The sequence below is a fragment of the Larus michahellis genome, chromosome 1 (assembly GCF_964199755.1).
Source record: "Larus michahellis chromosome 1, bLarMic1.1, whole genome shotgun sequence".
In the NCBI taxonomy this organism is placed as follows: Eukaryota; Metazoa; Chordata; class Aves; order Charadriiformes; family Laridae; genus Larus; species Larus michahellis.
In genome coordinates this window covers 214,417,281-214,434,403 of record NC_133896.1, presented here as the reverse complement: position 1 = coordinate 214,434,403, position 17,123 = coordinate 214,417,281, and the positions used below count along the sequence as shown (strand labels likewise).

The following is a 17,123-nucleotide window of genomic DNA, read 5'->3' as shown; positions in this document are numbered from 1 at the left end:
CGCCTGGGGTGGAAATAATTATGCTTTTCTGCAGCAGAAGTTTCCACCCGGCAGCTAAAGACACACACACACAGGCTCAGGGACCACAAATCCCACAAAACTCTCACTTAAAAACTCAACACGCCGGGTACTTGCTGCTCCCCGCGTCCAGGATCCCAAAAGACTCGGCACACACCGGCACTGGCCCCGGCACGGCTGCGGGGCAGCGAGGATGCAGCCTCCATCCTCCCCCCTGCCCGGATCGGCGTCCCGGGATGGGGAAAGGCAAACGCAGATATAGCAAAACGCAACGCATCCATTTTCAACCCGGCACCAAAATTCAACATTTTAAGATGCCACATTGCAAAAGCTACAGCTTCGTTTCGGGAAATGCTGCGAGTCGCCGCCTCTCCCCACGTCTGCAGATGCTCAGCGCTCCGGTGTCTCATGAATTAGGTACCAAACCACTCAGGAGATAAAAGCTGCTTCAGAAATCTATTACCTGGATAATTTTCCCCAGTCCCCGCCTCACTACCGGGAAAGGATCGGGACCGAGCTCTGTGCAGGAGCTGTGCATAAACCCCTCTGCATCCCTGGCCGCCAAACCAGCCCAGGAAAAGAAGTTTTTAAGCACCAGCAAAACTACAGAGGAGCCCAAAGCTGCCTTCCTCCGGCAAAGCAACCGCAGTAACATCGCCCCAGCCAGGGGGATATTCAGAAGTCATTGCAAGAAGCTTTATAGAAAATAGACGATAAGAGTGGATGCAGCTTTCAATATATTTGCTCTAGGATATAGTAACAGGCACGGTTTTGAAGCAAACACGAGCGGGTGAACTAGGTCGAGAGCTTTTGCTTCGCTCGTTTTAAATTACAAAGTGCTGAGACAGCCTAGTCTAGGATATATTTTAGAGTCGGAAAAGGGCTGCCCCCGCACGCCCTGGGGAACATGCACGCAGCCGGCGGAGGCGTTTCCTACACAGCTGCATCGTTTTGTGCCTGGGAAGAGCTGGAAATGTCATCGAACAAAACCAAATGGAGAAAGGGGCACGGAAAAGCACACCGCTTCTCGGGGGGGGAGCGGCTGGACGGTGTGTTTTCCTCTGTGTTTGGAGCAAAAAAGAAAAAAAAAAAAAGAAATCAAGTTAAGTTTTGCATCTGTCAAATAGAAATCTAATAGGAAAGAGAGCTGTACATGGTCAAAGTCAAGTCCAGGCTCCAGGAACATCCAGGAGGACAGTTTCAGGTATTGCCCGCTGCTTCCCGGGATGTGCCAAGCAAACACTCACGTGTGTGGGGTGCCGAGCCCTGCTGGCAGCGTGGCATCCCGCAGTCCGCTGAAGAAACCCGCCGCTGGAGAGGAGACGCGGGAAGCAGCTCGTCAGCCTCCCGGGAGCACCGGCATCCTGCGGGGCCAATCCGGATGTGCATCCCCCTGCCCATGGGCGCTGGGATGGAGGGAACGGATCCAGCCCAGTCCCCTGCGGGAATCAGCGCTATGGGGTCGAGTAGGGCACGGGCAGGGAGAGCCGGTCTGGACCCCTCCGGGGAGGGTGCTCCCCACTCCGACGCACCCCAACACCCATCCCCGAGACCGGCTCGTCCTCAGAAACTAATTTTTGGCGATGTCATGGCAAGAGGATGGAGATGGGGCGAGGTGCATGCCGGGAGCGGAGGTGTCGAGGGGCGGCGTGATGGACGGATGCCGGAGGGGCGATGGTGGGATGCCGGGAGTGCCATCAGAGCCCGGGCGTTCCGATGGCACTGGTACGTCGGGGATCGGCATCCTGCTCATAGCGGTAGTGGTAGCCCTCCATCTGGTCACGACAAGCCTCACGGAGGTTGTGGAGCCAACGCTTGATGCCGCGGCGGTTCAGGTAGAGCACCATGAGGAAGACGATGCCGATGAGGGCCAACACGATGCCGAAGAAGACGTAAGAGGCAGTCTCCAGCCGACCCGGCTCGCCGCCCTCGTTGGCCGTGCAGGCCAAGCCCTCGGGCCGCAGTCGCAGCAGGGCGGCCCCGCGGAGTGGTGGCGGCGCGGCGCAGCGCAGGCTGCGGGCGTCGGGCACGCGAGCGGCGGTGGCACGCAGCCAGGCGAGGAAGGGGCGCAGGGCGCAGTCGCAACTCAGCGGGTTGGCCCCCAAGTTGAGCCGCAGGCCCCGCAAGCCGGGGGCTTCCAAGATCCGCAGCTCGGCGGCCGTCAGCCGCTGCAGCGAATTGTTCCGCAGGTCCAGCTCCTCCAAGCCGGCTGGCAGCAGGGCGGCCGGCAGTGCCCGCAGCCCGTTGCCCGCCAGCTCCAAGCGTTGCAGGCTGAGGTTGCGCAGGGCCAAGGCGAGCTGGTCCTCCAGCGGGGCAGCCAGCAGTGCCTGGTTCAGCTGCAGCGTACGTAGCAGTGGCACGCCGGCGAAAGCGCCGGCGGCCACCCAGAGCAGGGGGTTGTGGCTGAGGTCGAGGGTACGGAGGGCAGGCAACCCTTGCAGAGCCATGTCCTCGATGGTCTGGATGTTGTCGTGGCGCAAGCGGAGCAGGCGGAGGTCTGGCAGCGGGCGGGCGGCGAAGGCGGCGGGATGCAGGATGCTGAGGTTGCTGCCGGCGATGCTGAGGTTGTGCACGGTGACCGGCAGCTCCTTCGGCGGTTCCTCCAACCTCTCGTACCGGCACTGCACCAGCTCCGGGGTGGCCACGCAGTAGCAGGCGGACGGGCAACCCCCGGGGGGAGCGGCGGCCGGGGGCACGGCCAGCGGCAGCAAGGCGAGCCCTAGCCAGGGCAACCAGCGCCCGCCGCCCGTTGCCCGCGTCTGCCTGCGGGCCATGCTCGCTGCCCGGGCATGCAGGGGAGGGGGGGGGTCGGGGGGAGGGCGGATGGTGGGGGGGGGTGTGTGGGGGTGATGGAAGGGTGTGGGGGGGTGATGGAGGGGTGTGTGTGGGGGGACGGACCTGCCTCCCTTCAGCCCCCCCCCGAGGCTGAGCTGCCTCCGGCGCGGTGCCCGCACACGGCGGCTCTGCGGGGAGCGCCGGCCGCGCCGCTGCCCAAATCGGGCTGGGGGTGGGGGGGAGGGGGGGAGGAGGAAGGGAGGGAGGAGGAGGAGGAGGAGGAGGAGGAGGAGGAGGAGGAGGAAGGGGGACGGGTTGGGGCTGCCTGACGCTGCGGACTGGGCGGAGGAGGGCGGCGGGGAGCTGCCGTCGGGGGGGGCTCGGCTGGGCTCGGCACGGCTCGGCACGGCTTGGCATGGCACGGCTTGGCATGGCACGGCTTGGCACGGCATCGCTCGCAAGCACCGGCCCCCACCGTGGCGGGGGGCTGTGTGGGGGGGGCATGGGCTGCCGCCGTCCCTTACAGCCCGGGGGTGGGTTAAGGGATGTCGCTGTCCCCATCAAGCTCCGGAGAGGATTTGGGGGGGTGTCCCCGTCCCTTTCCAGCTCCGGAGAGAGGTTAGGGGGATGTCCCGGTCTCTTTTCAGCTTGGGGTGGATTTGGGGACTGTCTTGGTCCCCTTTCATCCCGGAGAGCGATTAGGGGATGTCTCGGTCCCTCTCCAACCCGGCGAGGAGTTAGGGGATGTCGTGGTCCCCATCAAGCTCGGGGAGGATTTGGGGGCTTTCCCGGTCCCTTTACAGCTCTGGAGAGAGGTTGGGGGCTGTTCCTGTCCCCTTCCAGCCCGGGGAGAATTTGGGGGCTGTCCCGATCCCTTTCCAACCCCGGGGAGGGGTTAGGGGATGTCGCGGTCCCCATCATGCTCGGGGAGGATTTGGGGGCTGTCCCGGTCCCTTTCCAGCCCGGGGAAGCCTTGGGGGGTGTCCCGGTCCCTTTCCAGCCCGGGGAAGCCTTGGGGGCTGTCCCGGTCACCTTCCAGCCCCGGGGAGGATTTGGGGGGTGTCCCAGTCACCTTCCAGCCCCGGGGAGGATTTGGGGGGTGTCCCGGTCCCTTTCCAGCCCCAGAGAGCGTTTTGTGTCTGTCCCGATCCCCTTCGAGCCCGGGAGAATTTGGAGGCTGTCCTGGTCCGTTCCCAGCATGAGGGGAGTTGGGGGCTGCTGCGGTGTCGTGTCCGTCCTCCCCCCCCCCAGCCCTGAGGAGGGGGATGGGGGCTGTCACGGTCCCTTTCCACCCCAGGGAAGATTTGGGGGGGTCCCCTTCCAGCCCTGGTCCCCATTCCCTGACCTGCCCCACAAGCTGGACACCCCTCAGCACCCCTGTGACCGCTGTCTCCAAGTTATCACTGCTTTTACTTTTGGGGACTCGGTGACATTGTCCCCTGTGGGTCCCCATCCCAGCCCTGGCTTTTGGGGGGCCACGGAGTCCAGCTGCCATGAGGACCCGTGGTCCCGGGAGAAGCAATGCTGAGGGACGCAGAGGTCATCACTTTTATTAGACCGGCTTGGAAAAAACCCGATGGGCATCGGGCACGCAGTGCTGGTCCTTTGTGCCCTCCCGGCTTTATTTTCTCTTTGTTGTATCCGCTGGGCTAATAAAAGATATTACCTCTGCTTCAAAGCCTGCTTTGGTCTTGCCGCCGTCCCTGGGCAGGCAAGTGACAGGCTGCTGTGACCCTGGGGATCCCAAACCCCTGGCCATGGGGGATGGTGTTGGGGTGGGCACCGGATTTTCGGATGCTGGAGCGATGCACAGCCAGGGGCTGGGTGCACTGTGTTCGGAGCTGGACGTAGCAGGATTTGGGTGCTGGACCCCCTTCGGGTGCCAAAATACCTCTGCGGACCTGAGCTGGGGGTCGCATTAAATGAACTCCATCCTGGGCACATTTTCTCTCGCGTCTTGATTTTTCCCCTTCTCCCTGCCCTCGTCTTTCATCCTGCTCTTTTTCCCAAAGGACTTTTTCCCTGCCTTGGGATTTCCCCTTCCCTGAAGCTCTCCTGAATTTTGCAAGGACCAAGTCCATTTCGGATGCTGGTGCATCCGGGTGGCTTGAGCTGCTCCCAAAAATTGGGCAAACCCTGTATTTAAAGTGACGGTGTCTAACAGCAGCCAGAGAAAGCAAAGGAGTTTGTGGGAGGGGTGGGGGGAGAAGAATAAACTCGGGAATATGTCAAATAATTGTGTGCCATCAAATATTTAAGCGTGGGGCAGTATCTCCTCTGGCGCCGGAGGAGGGGCAGTGGGGAGAGCCAGATGTCACGCTGAGCCAGCGCCGCAGCACTCATGGATGGAGCCTCCTCTCCCCCAAAATAGCGCTTTGGGGCCCATTTATTACATTTAATCGCTCTATTTAATGAATCAATAGTGCTTCGGAAAACAAGGCAGCTGGTGGGCCAGATCTACCGCTTTGCGTGGAGGTCCTGGCAAGCTCTCATCTGCCGGGCTGCAAAAATCCCAGCACCTTTTAGTCCTTCTCCGTGGCTCCTTGGAGAAGGAGCATCTGCCATAAAAACCGAGGCTGAGACAGAGTACCTTCACTCCCTCTCCAAAAGCCATAAAACACGGTCGGTGAGTGACGTTAGAGGTTATGGGAGAGCACAAAGCTCTCTGCAGCTGAAAGGGAGCTGAACCCTTTGACTTTGAAGGGTGGAGATGCTCCAAGGTTTGGAGGGGACGTGTGTTCTGGTGCTGTACTGCAGCTGGTGGCTTTGAGGATGTGGGGACTTTTGCCTGGTGGGACCATGGTGCCTTCCTTGCCTGCGGCAAACATCCCGGACTTCCCCAGGAACGGCTGGTGTGGGGCCTGGGGGAGGTGATGAAGTCCCAGCATGGGAGCTGGATGCCACCATCATCCCAGCAAAGCTGTGAACCATCAGGGAGCTGGGTTTGGAGTTGTGACTGCTCCTCCCCTGCACCTACCTGTCCCTCTGCTCCTTCTTTTCACCTTGCAACATCTCTGCTTCTCATTTCAGCTTGGTCCAGCCCAAAACCTGATTGGGACCTTTGTCCTTTCAGATGCAGGTGTGGAAGACAAGATTTTTCCCTCTCTCTTCACAGCCACTGTTTTCTGACCTCTCTCCAGGTGGGTCACCACTTTCCTGAAGTGCAGAGCCTCAAAACTGAGCCATGGGGTACCTCAAGGAGCAGGACACCCCCATCTTCCTCCATCCCCAAATGGATGGGTCACTTTTGGATTTATGGTCTGCTCTTGCCAGCCATCCTATTGGTCCTGTGTGTTCATCTCCTTTCTAGCAACACCCCTGTGTCCTTGCTGGGTGGCCCTGGATGAGTTTACCACCCCTTTTACCAGTCTGCAGTCTTAGTCATGACATCTTGGCATCAACCACCAGGATGTTTATTCCCAGTTGTTAATGGTCACAAGGGATTCTAGAGCCTCTGAAGCCTCTGTTGGACTTGGATCAGTTTTGGGTCCTCCTATGCCATCTCCAGGAAAGCCATTGAGGTGCTGGAGCGTGTCCAGAGAAGGGCACTGGAGCTGGTGAGGGGTCTGGAGCACAAGTCTGGTGAGGAGCGGCTGAGGGAGCTGGGGGTGTTCAGCCTGGAGAAAAGGAGGCTGAGGGGAGACCTTCTCGCTCTCTGCAACTCCCTGAAAGGAGGGGGTAGCCAGGGGGGGTCGGTCTCTTCTCCCAAGGAACAGGCCATGGGACAAGAGGAAACGGCCTCAAGTTGCCCCAGGGGAGGTTTAGGATGGATATCAGGAAAAAGTTCTTCACCGAGAGGGTTGTCAAGCATTGGAAGAGGCTGCCCAGGGCAGTGGTGGAGTCGCCATCCCTGGAGGGATTTAAAAGCCGGGCAGACGTGGTGCTGAGGGACATGGGTTAGTGGTGGGTTTGTCAGTGTTGGGTTGATGGTTCAATGATCTGAAAGATCATAGAATCATAGAATATTTAGGTTGGAAAAGACCCTTGGGATCATCGAGTCCAACCATCACCTCCACTCTACAAAGTTCTCCCGTACACCATATCCCTTAACACCGCATCTAAACGAGTCTTAAACACATCCAGGGATGGTGACTCCACCACCTCCCTGGGCAGCCTATTCCAGTGTCTGACCACTCTTTCTGGGAAGAATTTTTTCCTAATGTCCAGCCTAAATCTACCCTGCTGCAGCTTGAACCCATTCCCTCTTGTTCTATCGCTAATGACCTGTGAGAAGAGACCAGCACCAACCTCTCTACACTGTCCTTTCAAGTAGTTGTAGAGAGCGATGAGGTCTCCCCTCAGCCTCCTCTTCCTCAAACTAAACAGTCCCAGCTCCTTCCATCGCTCCTCATAAGATTTATTCTCCAGGCCCTTCACCAGCTTCGTTGCCCTCCTCTGCACTCGCTCCAGCACCTCGATGTCTCTCTCGTATTGAGGTGCCCAGAACTGGACACAATACTCAAGGTGTGGCCTCAGCAGTGCTGAGTACAGGGGGACAATCACCTCCCTCCTTCTGCTGGTCACACTATTTCTAATACAAGCCAGGATGGCATTGGCCCTCTTGGCCACCTGGGCACACTGCTGGCTCATGTTCAGCCGCTCGTCAATCAGAACCCCCAGGTCCTTTTCTGCCAGGCAGCTCTCCAGCCACACTTCCCCGAGCATGTAGCGATGCATGGGGTTGTTGTGGCCCAAGTGCAGGACCTGGCACTTGGCCTTGTTGAAGCACATTCCATTAGCGTTGGCCCATCGGTCCAATCTATCCAAGTCTCTCTGTAGAGCCTCCCTATCCTCATGCAGATCAACACTCCCGCTTAGCTTCGTGTCATCTGCAAACTTGCTGATGATACACTCTGTGTCCTTATCAAGGTCATCAATAAAGACGTTAAACAGAAATGGTCCCAACACTGAGCCCTGAGGGACACCACTTGTGACCGGCCGCCAGCTGGATTTAGCTCCATTGACCACCACTCTTTGGGACCGCCCACCCAGCCAGTGCTTGATCCAGCAGATCATATGCTCATCCAGGCCATGAGCCGCCAGTTTTCCCATGAGAATTCTATGCGGAACAGTGTCAAATGCTTTTCGAAAGTCTAGGTAGACAATGTCCACAGTCTTTCCCTTATCCAATAATCTGATCATCTTGTCATAGAAGGAAATCAGGTTTGTCAGACAGGACCTGCCTTTCATAAACCCATGCTGACTAGGCCTGATCCCCTGCTTGTCCGTTATATGGCTTGTGATGGCACTCAAGATGATCTGCTCCATGACCTTCCCCGCTACCGAGGTCAGACTGACAGGCCTATAGTTTCCTGGATCCTCCTTTCTGCCTTTTTTGTAGATGGGCGCTACATTTGCTACCCTCCAGTCCATTGGGACCTCCCCAGTTAGCCATGACTTCAGGTAGATAATGCGAAGTGGCTTGGCGAGCACGTCTGCCAACTCTTTCAGCGCTCTTGGATGTAACCCTTCCGGTCCCAACCTAGACATCCCTTCCAACCTAGACAATTCTATGAATTCTATGATCTCCCCCAGACCATAATTATGCATTTGAAGCAGCATCGAAGACATCTTGCCATTAAAGGCAAGGAGATCTGCATCACCCCAATGCTGGGAGTCCATCGTCATTGTCACGGGATGAGATTAGGTTGGGCTGATGTGATTTGTTCCTACAAATCAATACCGACCATTACTCATCACCTCGTTATCTTCTGGAGACTTCCAAAGAGAATTGATTACTTGTGCTGTGTCTTCAGTAACCGGTGTAAAGCCATCTGCTCTGCGATATTGCTTCTCCTTCCCCCTCTTCGATGATGACCCATCTTATTTTTGGCTTTGCAGCTCAAGGACGGGAAAGCATGGCTCTGGTTCAGAGCTGAAGCCCTTTGGGCTTCCCAGCTCCTCTCCCACCACGTCCCACCCTGGTTTCTTTGACGCTGGTGCTGCTCTTGTTGGCTCATTGCAGGTGGCTTTTTAGCAAAGGCTGGAAGAAAAAGGCACTAAATGCAATGGCTGGCTCCTTCTTGCGGTAAGGGCATCGTTCCATCCCCCTCCATCCCTCCTCATTTCCAACTGCTGCCAAACGAGGCTGAAGGCTCTCCTTCTCCTCCTCCCTACGCTGCCCCGGAGTCTTGGGTTCTGCAGTCATCCATGTATTTTTGCTTGCATTTTACTTGTGGTTTGTGGACAGCATGAAAGCTGCAGCTTGGGGTGTAAGGCATCTCACGGTCCCAGTGTTTCCCATGACGGAGAAATGCCGAGGGCGGTGGAGCAGGAGACCGTAGATGGAGCAGAAATGCTTCTGGTGCTCGCCAGCCTTAAATTGGCAATTAGCAACACTAAAACCATGACCCTTTGTCTCCCTCTTTACAGAGTCATGGGCAGAGGGGAAGATCTGAAGATGTAATAGATGATTTTTTTTATTTTTTTTTTAAATTAATTTTCTGGCCTCTACGCCTCTTTTGGGCACATTTTCAAGTCTTACTGCACAAGTTGAATCGCCTTTGCAGCGGGATGCTCTTGTACAGCCTTGCACCGCCCCAGGCATCGGTGGTGGAGAAGAGCTGGTGCGCAGGTTGCCATATTATCGTGAGATGTGTCTGGATGGAGGGGGAAGGAGCAGAGCGGAGCTCGCCGCTTGTGGCAGGTCTCTGCCTCCTCTGCCCTCTTGGATGGGGCTTTTGCACTTCTTCCGGGTCCCTTTTTGGTTGTTTTTTTTTTGTATTCCGGATGGTCCCTTTCAAGTGGTGGTTTTCTGCCCCGGCCACACGCTTTGGGGCAGCGTGAGAGCAGCCCTTTCACTGCTAAGAAATCCTATAATCCGTAAATTGCAGCGTTTGAACCTGACTATTAACCTTTGCTTGGCAAACACCGGCAGCGGCCGAGCGCAGCATCCCTTTAAAATTCATGCTTGTGACAACTGGAATTGCTCATTTCTCTGTGGGAGGACCCTTGGAAAAATGCTGGAAAATGAGGAATATTTTTTTTTTTGACATTTTCCACATGAAGCTTTTGGAAATGACACTTCTTTCACTTAGAAAAATCCTCCCACCTGTATTTCAAGGAGTTTGTCACTGAAGTGACAGATCCCCGTTTCGGGTTTTGCTTCATCCCAGGTGATTTCTCTCCCTCCCTTGCTTGCAACCTCTTGGGATGGCAAAAAGATTTTGTAAAAAACTCCTTTTAGCCCAGTGTGGGATAGTCCCCAGGATGCGGGACAACAGGAAAATAATTCAGTGGGAGGAACTTTGTGTCTTGCTCCAGGGATGGTGCAAAGAGGTGATGGGTGCTGGGGCTGGGGGTCGGGCTGTGACTCCCCGGTCCCATGGCCAAGCTGTTTCCCTGGGACCCGGCAGAAACCTTGTCCGTACGTCCCGGCTGGTAGCGCCCAGATTCCATAAGCCACTTGGTTAGAGGATGGTGAGGGTCATTTTGGTGGCACAGTCACCATCCGTCCCTCTGCGCTTCTGCTAATTGATTCGTCGGCACCCGGAGAACCGGGTGGAATTGGATCCATTGAGCTAATTGGCGCATATTTTAAGATGGTATCAAAGATTTTGCATTTCGACATTATGGACTTGCAAATGCAGCTGCGGGTGGGCAGGTCTGCAGGGGCTGGTCGTGGTCATCGTGGTAGGAGGTGGGTTGTGGAGGTGGTTCCTGACAAGCTGAGGAGGGAGAGGCAGGGGGCGGGTGAAGGCAGTGCAAGGCAGGTGAAGATGGGGCCTGGAGTCATCAGGGTGGTTTTTCACCCCAAATAAATGAAAAACTGCAGCGCTGGATCGTCACAGCTGGCTCGCTTCGCTGTGTTGCAGAGAACAAGGGTGCAGATTAATGGACTTCATGGAGCGGGCGCTTCGTGTGCCCACAGCCAGGCTTGGCTTTGCTGCGTGTCCAACACCCGACAGATCCATGACGCAAATGCTAACACTGTCCCAGCAGGAAAACAAATCCCCCTTGGAAAAGCCACAAAAGCCAGGAGGGGAGTGATGGCCCCTCCAGCTCCTCAGGGCTCGGGTACCAAGGCAGGGGGTCAGCAGAGCCTGTGCTGTGTTTAACCGCCCTATTTATACCGCGATATCCGAAGGAGAGAGGACCTTTCCCCCAAATGTCTGCAAAGCACCGTGCGTGCTAGTAATGCTCTATAAATACATTAGCAATAAATAATGAATGACCTGCATGGGCATTAAAGTGTAAACAGGAGGTGAAGGGCTCTCTCCCATTACTGGTCCCCTGAGAACCACGCGCAACCCTCTCTCCAGCTCTGCCTTGATGCAATTCCAACTGCAGAGTCACAGCAGCGACAATATCATAGATCAGTGGCTCCATAGTTAAGAAAAACAAGCCAAAAATAGTCCGGAGGGCAGAGTCTTCCTCCCGATGCTGTGCTGGATTTGCTTGCATCAGCGTTTTCGCCTGCGGCGCTCCTCTGCCTGCATGGGCTGACCCTGCCAAGGAGTCAGAGTCCTCTCCGTGGCACTCTCCATCCCCAAAAACTTGGGAGCTCCCTGATTTGGGAGGTTTTATCGCCCTCAGATGCAGGGGGAGTGGAGAGCTGTGCCAGCTGGACCTGGTCCCCAAAAGTCACTGGCCGTGACTCAGGGTGGTCCCATTCTTGGCATGGGGGTTCTTGTCCCCTTCGCCATGGGGTCAAACGGGATCATTCCTGCAGATGGTCCCAAGTGATGGCATGGACACCCACTTGAGGTGCAGAGACAAAAGGAGATCAAATGACATTTAGACTGGATATTAGGAAAAATTTTTACACTGAAAGGGTTATCAAGCATTGGACCGGGCTGCCCAGGGAAGTGGTTGAGGCACTGTACCTGGAGGGATTTAAAAGCCGGGCAGACGTGGTGCTGAGGGACATGGGGTAGTGGTGGCTTTGTCAGTGTTGGGTTGATGGTTGGACTCGATGATCTGAAAGATCCCTTACAACCTAGACCTTTTTATGATTCTATAATTCTATGTGACATGGGATCATCCATGGAGGGGACTCTTGTGCTACTGATGTTACAGGACAATCGGAGAATCACAGAATGGTTTGGGTTGGAAGGGACCTTAAAGATCATCCAGTTCCACCCACCTTCCATGGGCAGGGACACATTCCACTTCACTGGAGCTGATCAGAGGCATTCAGCCTGTGTTTGCACATCAGGGGGTCCCATGCTGCTTCAAAAGTGTCCTCACAATCCCAAATAAAAGCAAACCCTCTTGCTACCAGCTGTAAATTGCAGGGTCCACCATCCTCCTGCTGAGGACACCTTCGTTGAGGCTTCAAAAACAGGGCTGCTGGCTCCAAGCTCTTCTCCTGCAGCCTTGCTCTGCCAAATCTGGGCACTAATACATCAATGGGCCGCAGACAGCTCAGAAGTTCTGCTTCAAGAGAAAGCGATGAGTTTTTTGTCTACCTGGCTTTCATGGGAGCCTTGGACCTAGCCATGGAGATGTGATTTGGGAGCTATGCCAGCCCAGCTTCAGGCTTACAGGGTCGGGTACCAGCAAAACCAGTGCGTGACGGTCTCGTTGGGCTCTTTTCTCTGGTTTTGCTCTTGATTGTGGCTCTGGCAGTGAGCAGCCTGGCTGGCCAGTGGGTGCCATTGCCCCAAGGCCGCCCTGCAGCAAGGCTGGGCTTGGGAAGTAATGCATGGGGTGGCATGGCAGCATCAGCTGGGGATGGGGAAATTACAAGGTCTTCCCCCTTGCAAAGGGGTGATGCTCGAGGTCTGGCTGGTGCTGGGGGCTGCTGACCTGGACATGCAGATGTGATGCATCTCAAGGATGTCACAAATTCTCCACCTGCTAAAAAGAGCTGTAGGGAGCTGGAGAGTTTGGGGACCAAGGAGCTACATCTCCTGGAGTAAATTGTTTTGCTAGTGCTTTTTCTGTCCCCTGTTTGGGGTGTCTTAGAATCATAGAATGGTTTGTGTTGGAAGGGACCTTAGATACCACCTCGTTCCACCCCCTGCCCTGGGCAGGGATACCTCCCACCAGCCCAGCTTGCTCCAAGCCCCATCCAACCTTGAGCATGTCCAGGGATGGGACAGCCACAGCTTCTCTGGGCAACCTGGGCCAGGGGCTCACCGCCCTCACAGCCAAGAATTTCTGCCTCAGATCTCAGCTCAGTCTCCCCTCTTGCAGTGGAAAACCCTCCCCCTGTCACTCCCCTCCCTCATCCAGAGTCCCTCCCCAGCTTTCCTGGAGCCCCTTGAGGGACTGGAAGGGGCTCCAAGGTCTCCCTGGAATCTTCTCTTCTCCAGGATGAACAACCCCTTTAGGGTAGGTTTTACATCTCCCTGCGCTGTGCAGACCCCCAGCTGGTGGGAGGATGCAGGTTGTGCTGGAGAAGGAAATGTCAAGGTGGGACCTTGCCTGCAGCTTTGGGCTGCCCATCTCCATCCACCCCTCGTGAGATGGGTCTGTAGCAGAACCTGGAACACAAATAAGGGACACTCCATCTGGGATGCTGTGTGCAATCCTGGAGGGGGGTGGGAGTGGAGGGGAAGGGTGTTGGAGGTGTTGTCAAGGTCCAATTAGTCTTAATCCACCTCTGTGTTGAGAAGGATTTCTTAATCCTGGCAAACAGAGCCAATTTGTGTATTTGAGCTGCCAAAAGAGCTGGGGGCGGGGGGGAAAGTCCCCTTAAATTTTCACGTGCATTTTATCTGCTGGGTCTCTCGCACCTGTCACCAAGACCTGTATGGGTAAGAGCGTGCAACGTAGGCCATTAACACACATACAAAAAGGATAATAAGTATAATTCCTGGGCTGCAGCAGGGCCACGTCTGTCCATAACCGATTCCCCCTCTCCCGGAGCGGCTAAGCTGGCCGATAACGGCGATGCTCTTTAATTATCTGCCCGATGCTTTCTGTCTGCTGTGGGATGGGTAATGGAGTGAAGGGCTCAGAAGTGCTCCTCAGTTGTGTCGTCTCTCTTCTTGTTGCAGAAACCTCCCCTCTGCCCCCTCCGGAGCCCTTTCGGGCTTGTTTATCTTTTTTGTATTGCTTCGGAGAACTATTATTTCATGCTTTTCAGGGTGTCAAATCCATTTCCAGAGTTTAACGAGTGGGTTGGAAACCACGCTAATGACGTGGTCCTCTGGAGAGGTCGAGCAGGATGGCGGTGGAGCTCATGGCGGGGGAGCCGACCTCCTGCTACCTCACACTGCTCCGGGCTGAGCTCTATACCCAGGCGATGGCTGATGTGAAGCTGCTTGTAACATCCCAAATTATCAAGTCAAGTGGAAGCCGAGTGAGTGATGCAATTAGAGAGCAAGCAGCTGACGGGCTGCCGAGCATCCCCTCCGCGGCTCCGGCATGTGCTTCCCTTGGATATTTTTCATCTCCAGCCAGCTGAGCTCCTGCTACTACACCAAGCAAATAAAAAGCTATAAATTTTCCCAAGCCTGGGACTTGGGGAGGGGGGGGACACACGATTAGTCATATTGGAGCTGACAATTAATAACGGAGACATGACGAATTACACACTCACTTGCAATAGCGCACGGCACCTTGAGAATATTTAATTAAAGCTCGGCTTTGTGGCTCCCGAGCACCCTGAGCATAGAGCCGTGAGGTGCCGGCTTCGATGTCTGATGGTGGAGCTGAACTCAAAGCTCCTCCCATGGGCAGCACAGAGGGATGGGCATCCCTGGGGACAGGGCTGTCACCTGGGGACACTGCTATGGGGACACCCACTTGGTGCAACCTGCTCCTGGGTGTTTCCTTCTCCACCCTTGCAGGATTAGGGATGGCGTGGAGGTGGCTGAACCTGGCCCCCACGGGGCTGTGATGATGATGGTGATGGTGATGGTGATGGACTTCCCCCTCATGGGGTCGGGGAAATTAGCGCTCGGAGCTGTGAGTGCAGATGGGCTGGAGGCTGTTGCAAATCATTTTCCTTCCTGCTATGGGAAATTAAAAAATAACCATGGAGGATAAAATGTCGGGGGGAGGAATTGGGGGGATCCTGCAGTTTCACCTCCCCCACCTCTGCTTGTGCTGCAGCCGCTGAGTCGTGGGGCTGGGGCTAACAAGAGCCGCGGATAAAGGTATTGCATAGTCCCAGATGGGTTTCCCTTGGGGTGCTCAGTGGTGGCCACACAAATTTGAGGTCCCTGGAGCGCTATGGACCTGCAAAAACATTTCCCCATCCTGCCCATGCTGCATCCCACAGCATGGACATGGATTTCAGGTCCTGCCTGGATGTACTCCAGGGAGAGACTAGGTCCGGTGATGCTTGGAGGAGGCCCATGGAAAAGGCTATAGGGGCTGGTGACCAGTCCCAAACTGGGGTGCAATGAGCTGGGGAGGTCTCTGCACCCTGCCGCCTCTGGGTATTTCTGTCTCCCAGCTGCTGAAACACTGTGGTAGGACCTGTTTTTGCATTATTCAGGTGGCATAAGTGGTGTCCTGCGTCTAAAGGGAAAAAAAGCCAGCGTTAAACATACTTGGCCGCCAGGGCCATGCCAAGACTCCCTCTTGCAGAGGGTGACAGCTGTGCTCTGGATGGGGACCAGGCAAATGTGGCCTCCTCAGAGAAAAGGAGAACCTAATGTAAGACTTCTGCAAAGGAGAGCACGAGACCTAAGTGTCACATAGTCCCTAGAGACCTTAAATGATTGCTCCAACTTTGTTCCTCACCTCCCATGGGCAACAGGATTTTCATAGTATTTGGGGCTTCCCTGGATTTGGGAGGAGTAATGAGTGTGTAGCATCCAGCAGCTCACCTGCGATGAACCTGGGCTCAGCAGATGAGGTTTATGGCAAATTCTTCCTAAGGGAGATTTGATGACAATTTCCACACAAGGAGTGACAACAGAGCTAATTGCGACGTCTACAAACGCCTGCCTCCTGCCTGCAGACGGGATGCTCGGGGGAAAAGCAGAGGCCAGCGATCAGCAGGATTATAAATAACTTGCCGTGGGGACCTTCCACCTTCCCTTCTGTGGCATGGTCATAAATAGTTTGCTTTGGGAAGCACCGGCGCATTAGTGAGAGCTGTAAAACATCAAGGGCTTTGGCTTGGCGCTGCTGACTGAAACCCCAGCAAAAAAGGGGGGATAAAAACAAATGCCATTTTCTTTTACGAGCCACAGTGATCTGCTGGCTTAAAATGCACTTTAGGAGATTCACAAACCAAAGCCCAGCAAGGACAGACCTGCCCCTGGGTTTCACCCCGTTGTTGGAAAGAAGGTGATGCAAGAACGTGCCCCAGCAGAGCAGTCCATGAAGCCAGCACAGATGTTGTCCCACGTTGCAAGGTGGAGAGGAAGGGACCTGACAGTGATCCTGTGACCTTGGACACTCTGTCCTTGGCTGCATTGTGAGGAAGAGGGTGCTTCAGAAGGGCAACATGGTGGTTTTGTGGATGCTATCGAGGAATTCCTCCACAAGGGGTAAGTTGGGAGAAAGGTGTGATGTGCAAATGGAAAGAGGTGTTGGACTTGCATGGTTGTGGGCAGGAGTCAGCCCAGCAATGCCAACTCTTTCAGGGAGATAAATGTTACCCCAAAAGGGTAGTTGGGGGCCTGGGTTGGTCACCAAGTGGTTGCAGCACAGCTCTGGGTGGGTGTGGGATGGACAAGCTGCCCTGACACCCCACATGGGCAGGTCTCCTAGAGTTGTGTTTGGAGCAGCCAGCTCCAGCCACAGGTATGGTGAGCTCAGACCTTTTTGCCTTTAGTCTGCAAGATGCGAGTGGCAGGTTTGGGGCTGTGCACCATGCTTGAAGAACTTTCCTGCCTTTCCCCATCCATGGTGATGTCTCCAAGCCTCCTCCTCCAGGTCCTTCCCTGACCTTTCCACACCATCCCTGGCCAACATCTTTGTCCTTCAGCCCAAATTGCTCCATTTATGAGGTCTTGAAGAGAGCATGGTAGAAGCTGGAAGGCTGGAGAGCCCTGGTTGGTCTCCTGGGTCCTTGATAGCTGTCACCCTTGTCCATGTACAGCAAAAACCAGTGTGGTGGGAGGTGTTGGACCAAGGGCTCCCAGCTGCGTGGGGAAGGTGCTTGCAGAGAGGGATTGCAATTGAAAGCAGCGGTGTGACTCAGCAGAACCAGCAACCTGATATTTCCTGCAGAAGCATCTCTAGCACCATGAATCAAAGTCATGGACAACCCAGAAGGCAACTGCCCTCCAAAACTTCCCGAGCCTGCGCTGGGGCAGAGCCCTGGCTCTTCTCCCTCTGCTGCTCCTCATGCCTTGCACCCAAGCAGGATGGGCCTTCCTCTGCCACCACAGAGACCTGTGATGTGGTGAGCAGGGCAGCGGAGATGATACCTGAGCAAAATGCTGCAGCCAGGATGTTTCACAGGAAAAAATGCAGAT

The 17,123-nt window shown here is 55.5% G+C and overlaps 1 protein-coding gene across 1 annotated transcript; it reads right to left on the bottom strand.

The window, feature by feature from the left end:
• Positions 1–738: 738 nt before the first annotated feature.
• Positions 739–2,835, bottom strand: TPBGL (trophoblast glycoprotein like). The gene has a single exon (XM_074573006.1). It carries the CDS (start codon positions 2,790–2,792, stop codon positions 1,716–1,718), a length of 1,077 nt encoding a protein of 358 aa, XP_074429107.1. The 5' UTR covers positions 2,793–2,835; the 3' UTR covers positions 739–1,715.
• Between the last annotated feature and the right edge of the window lie 14,288 nt (positions 2,836–17,123).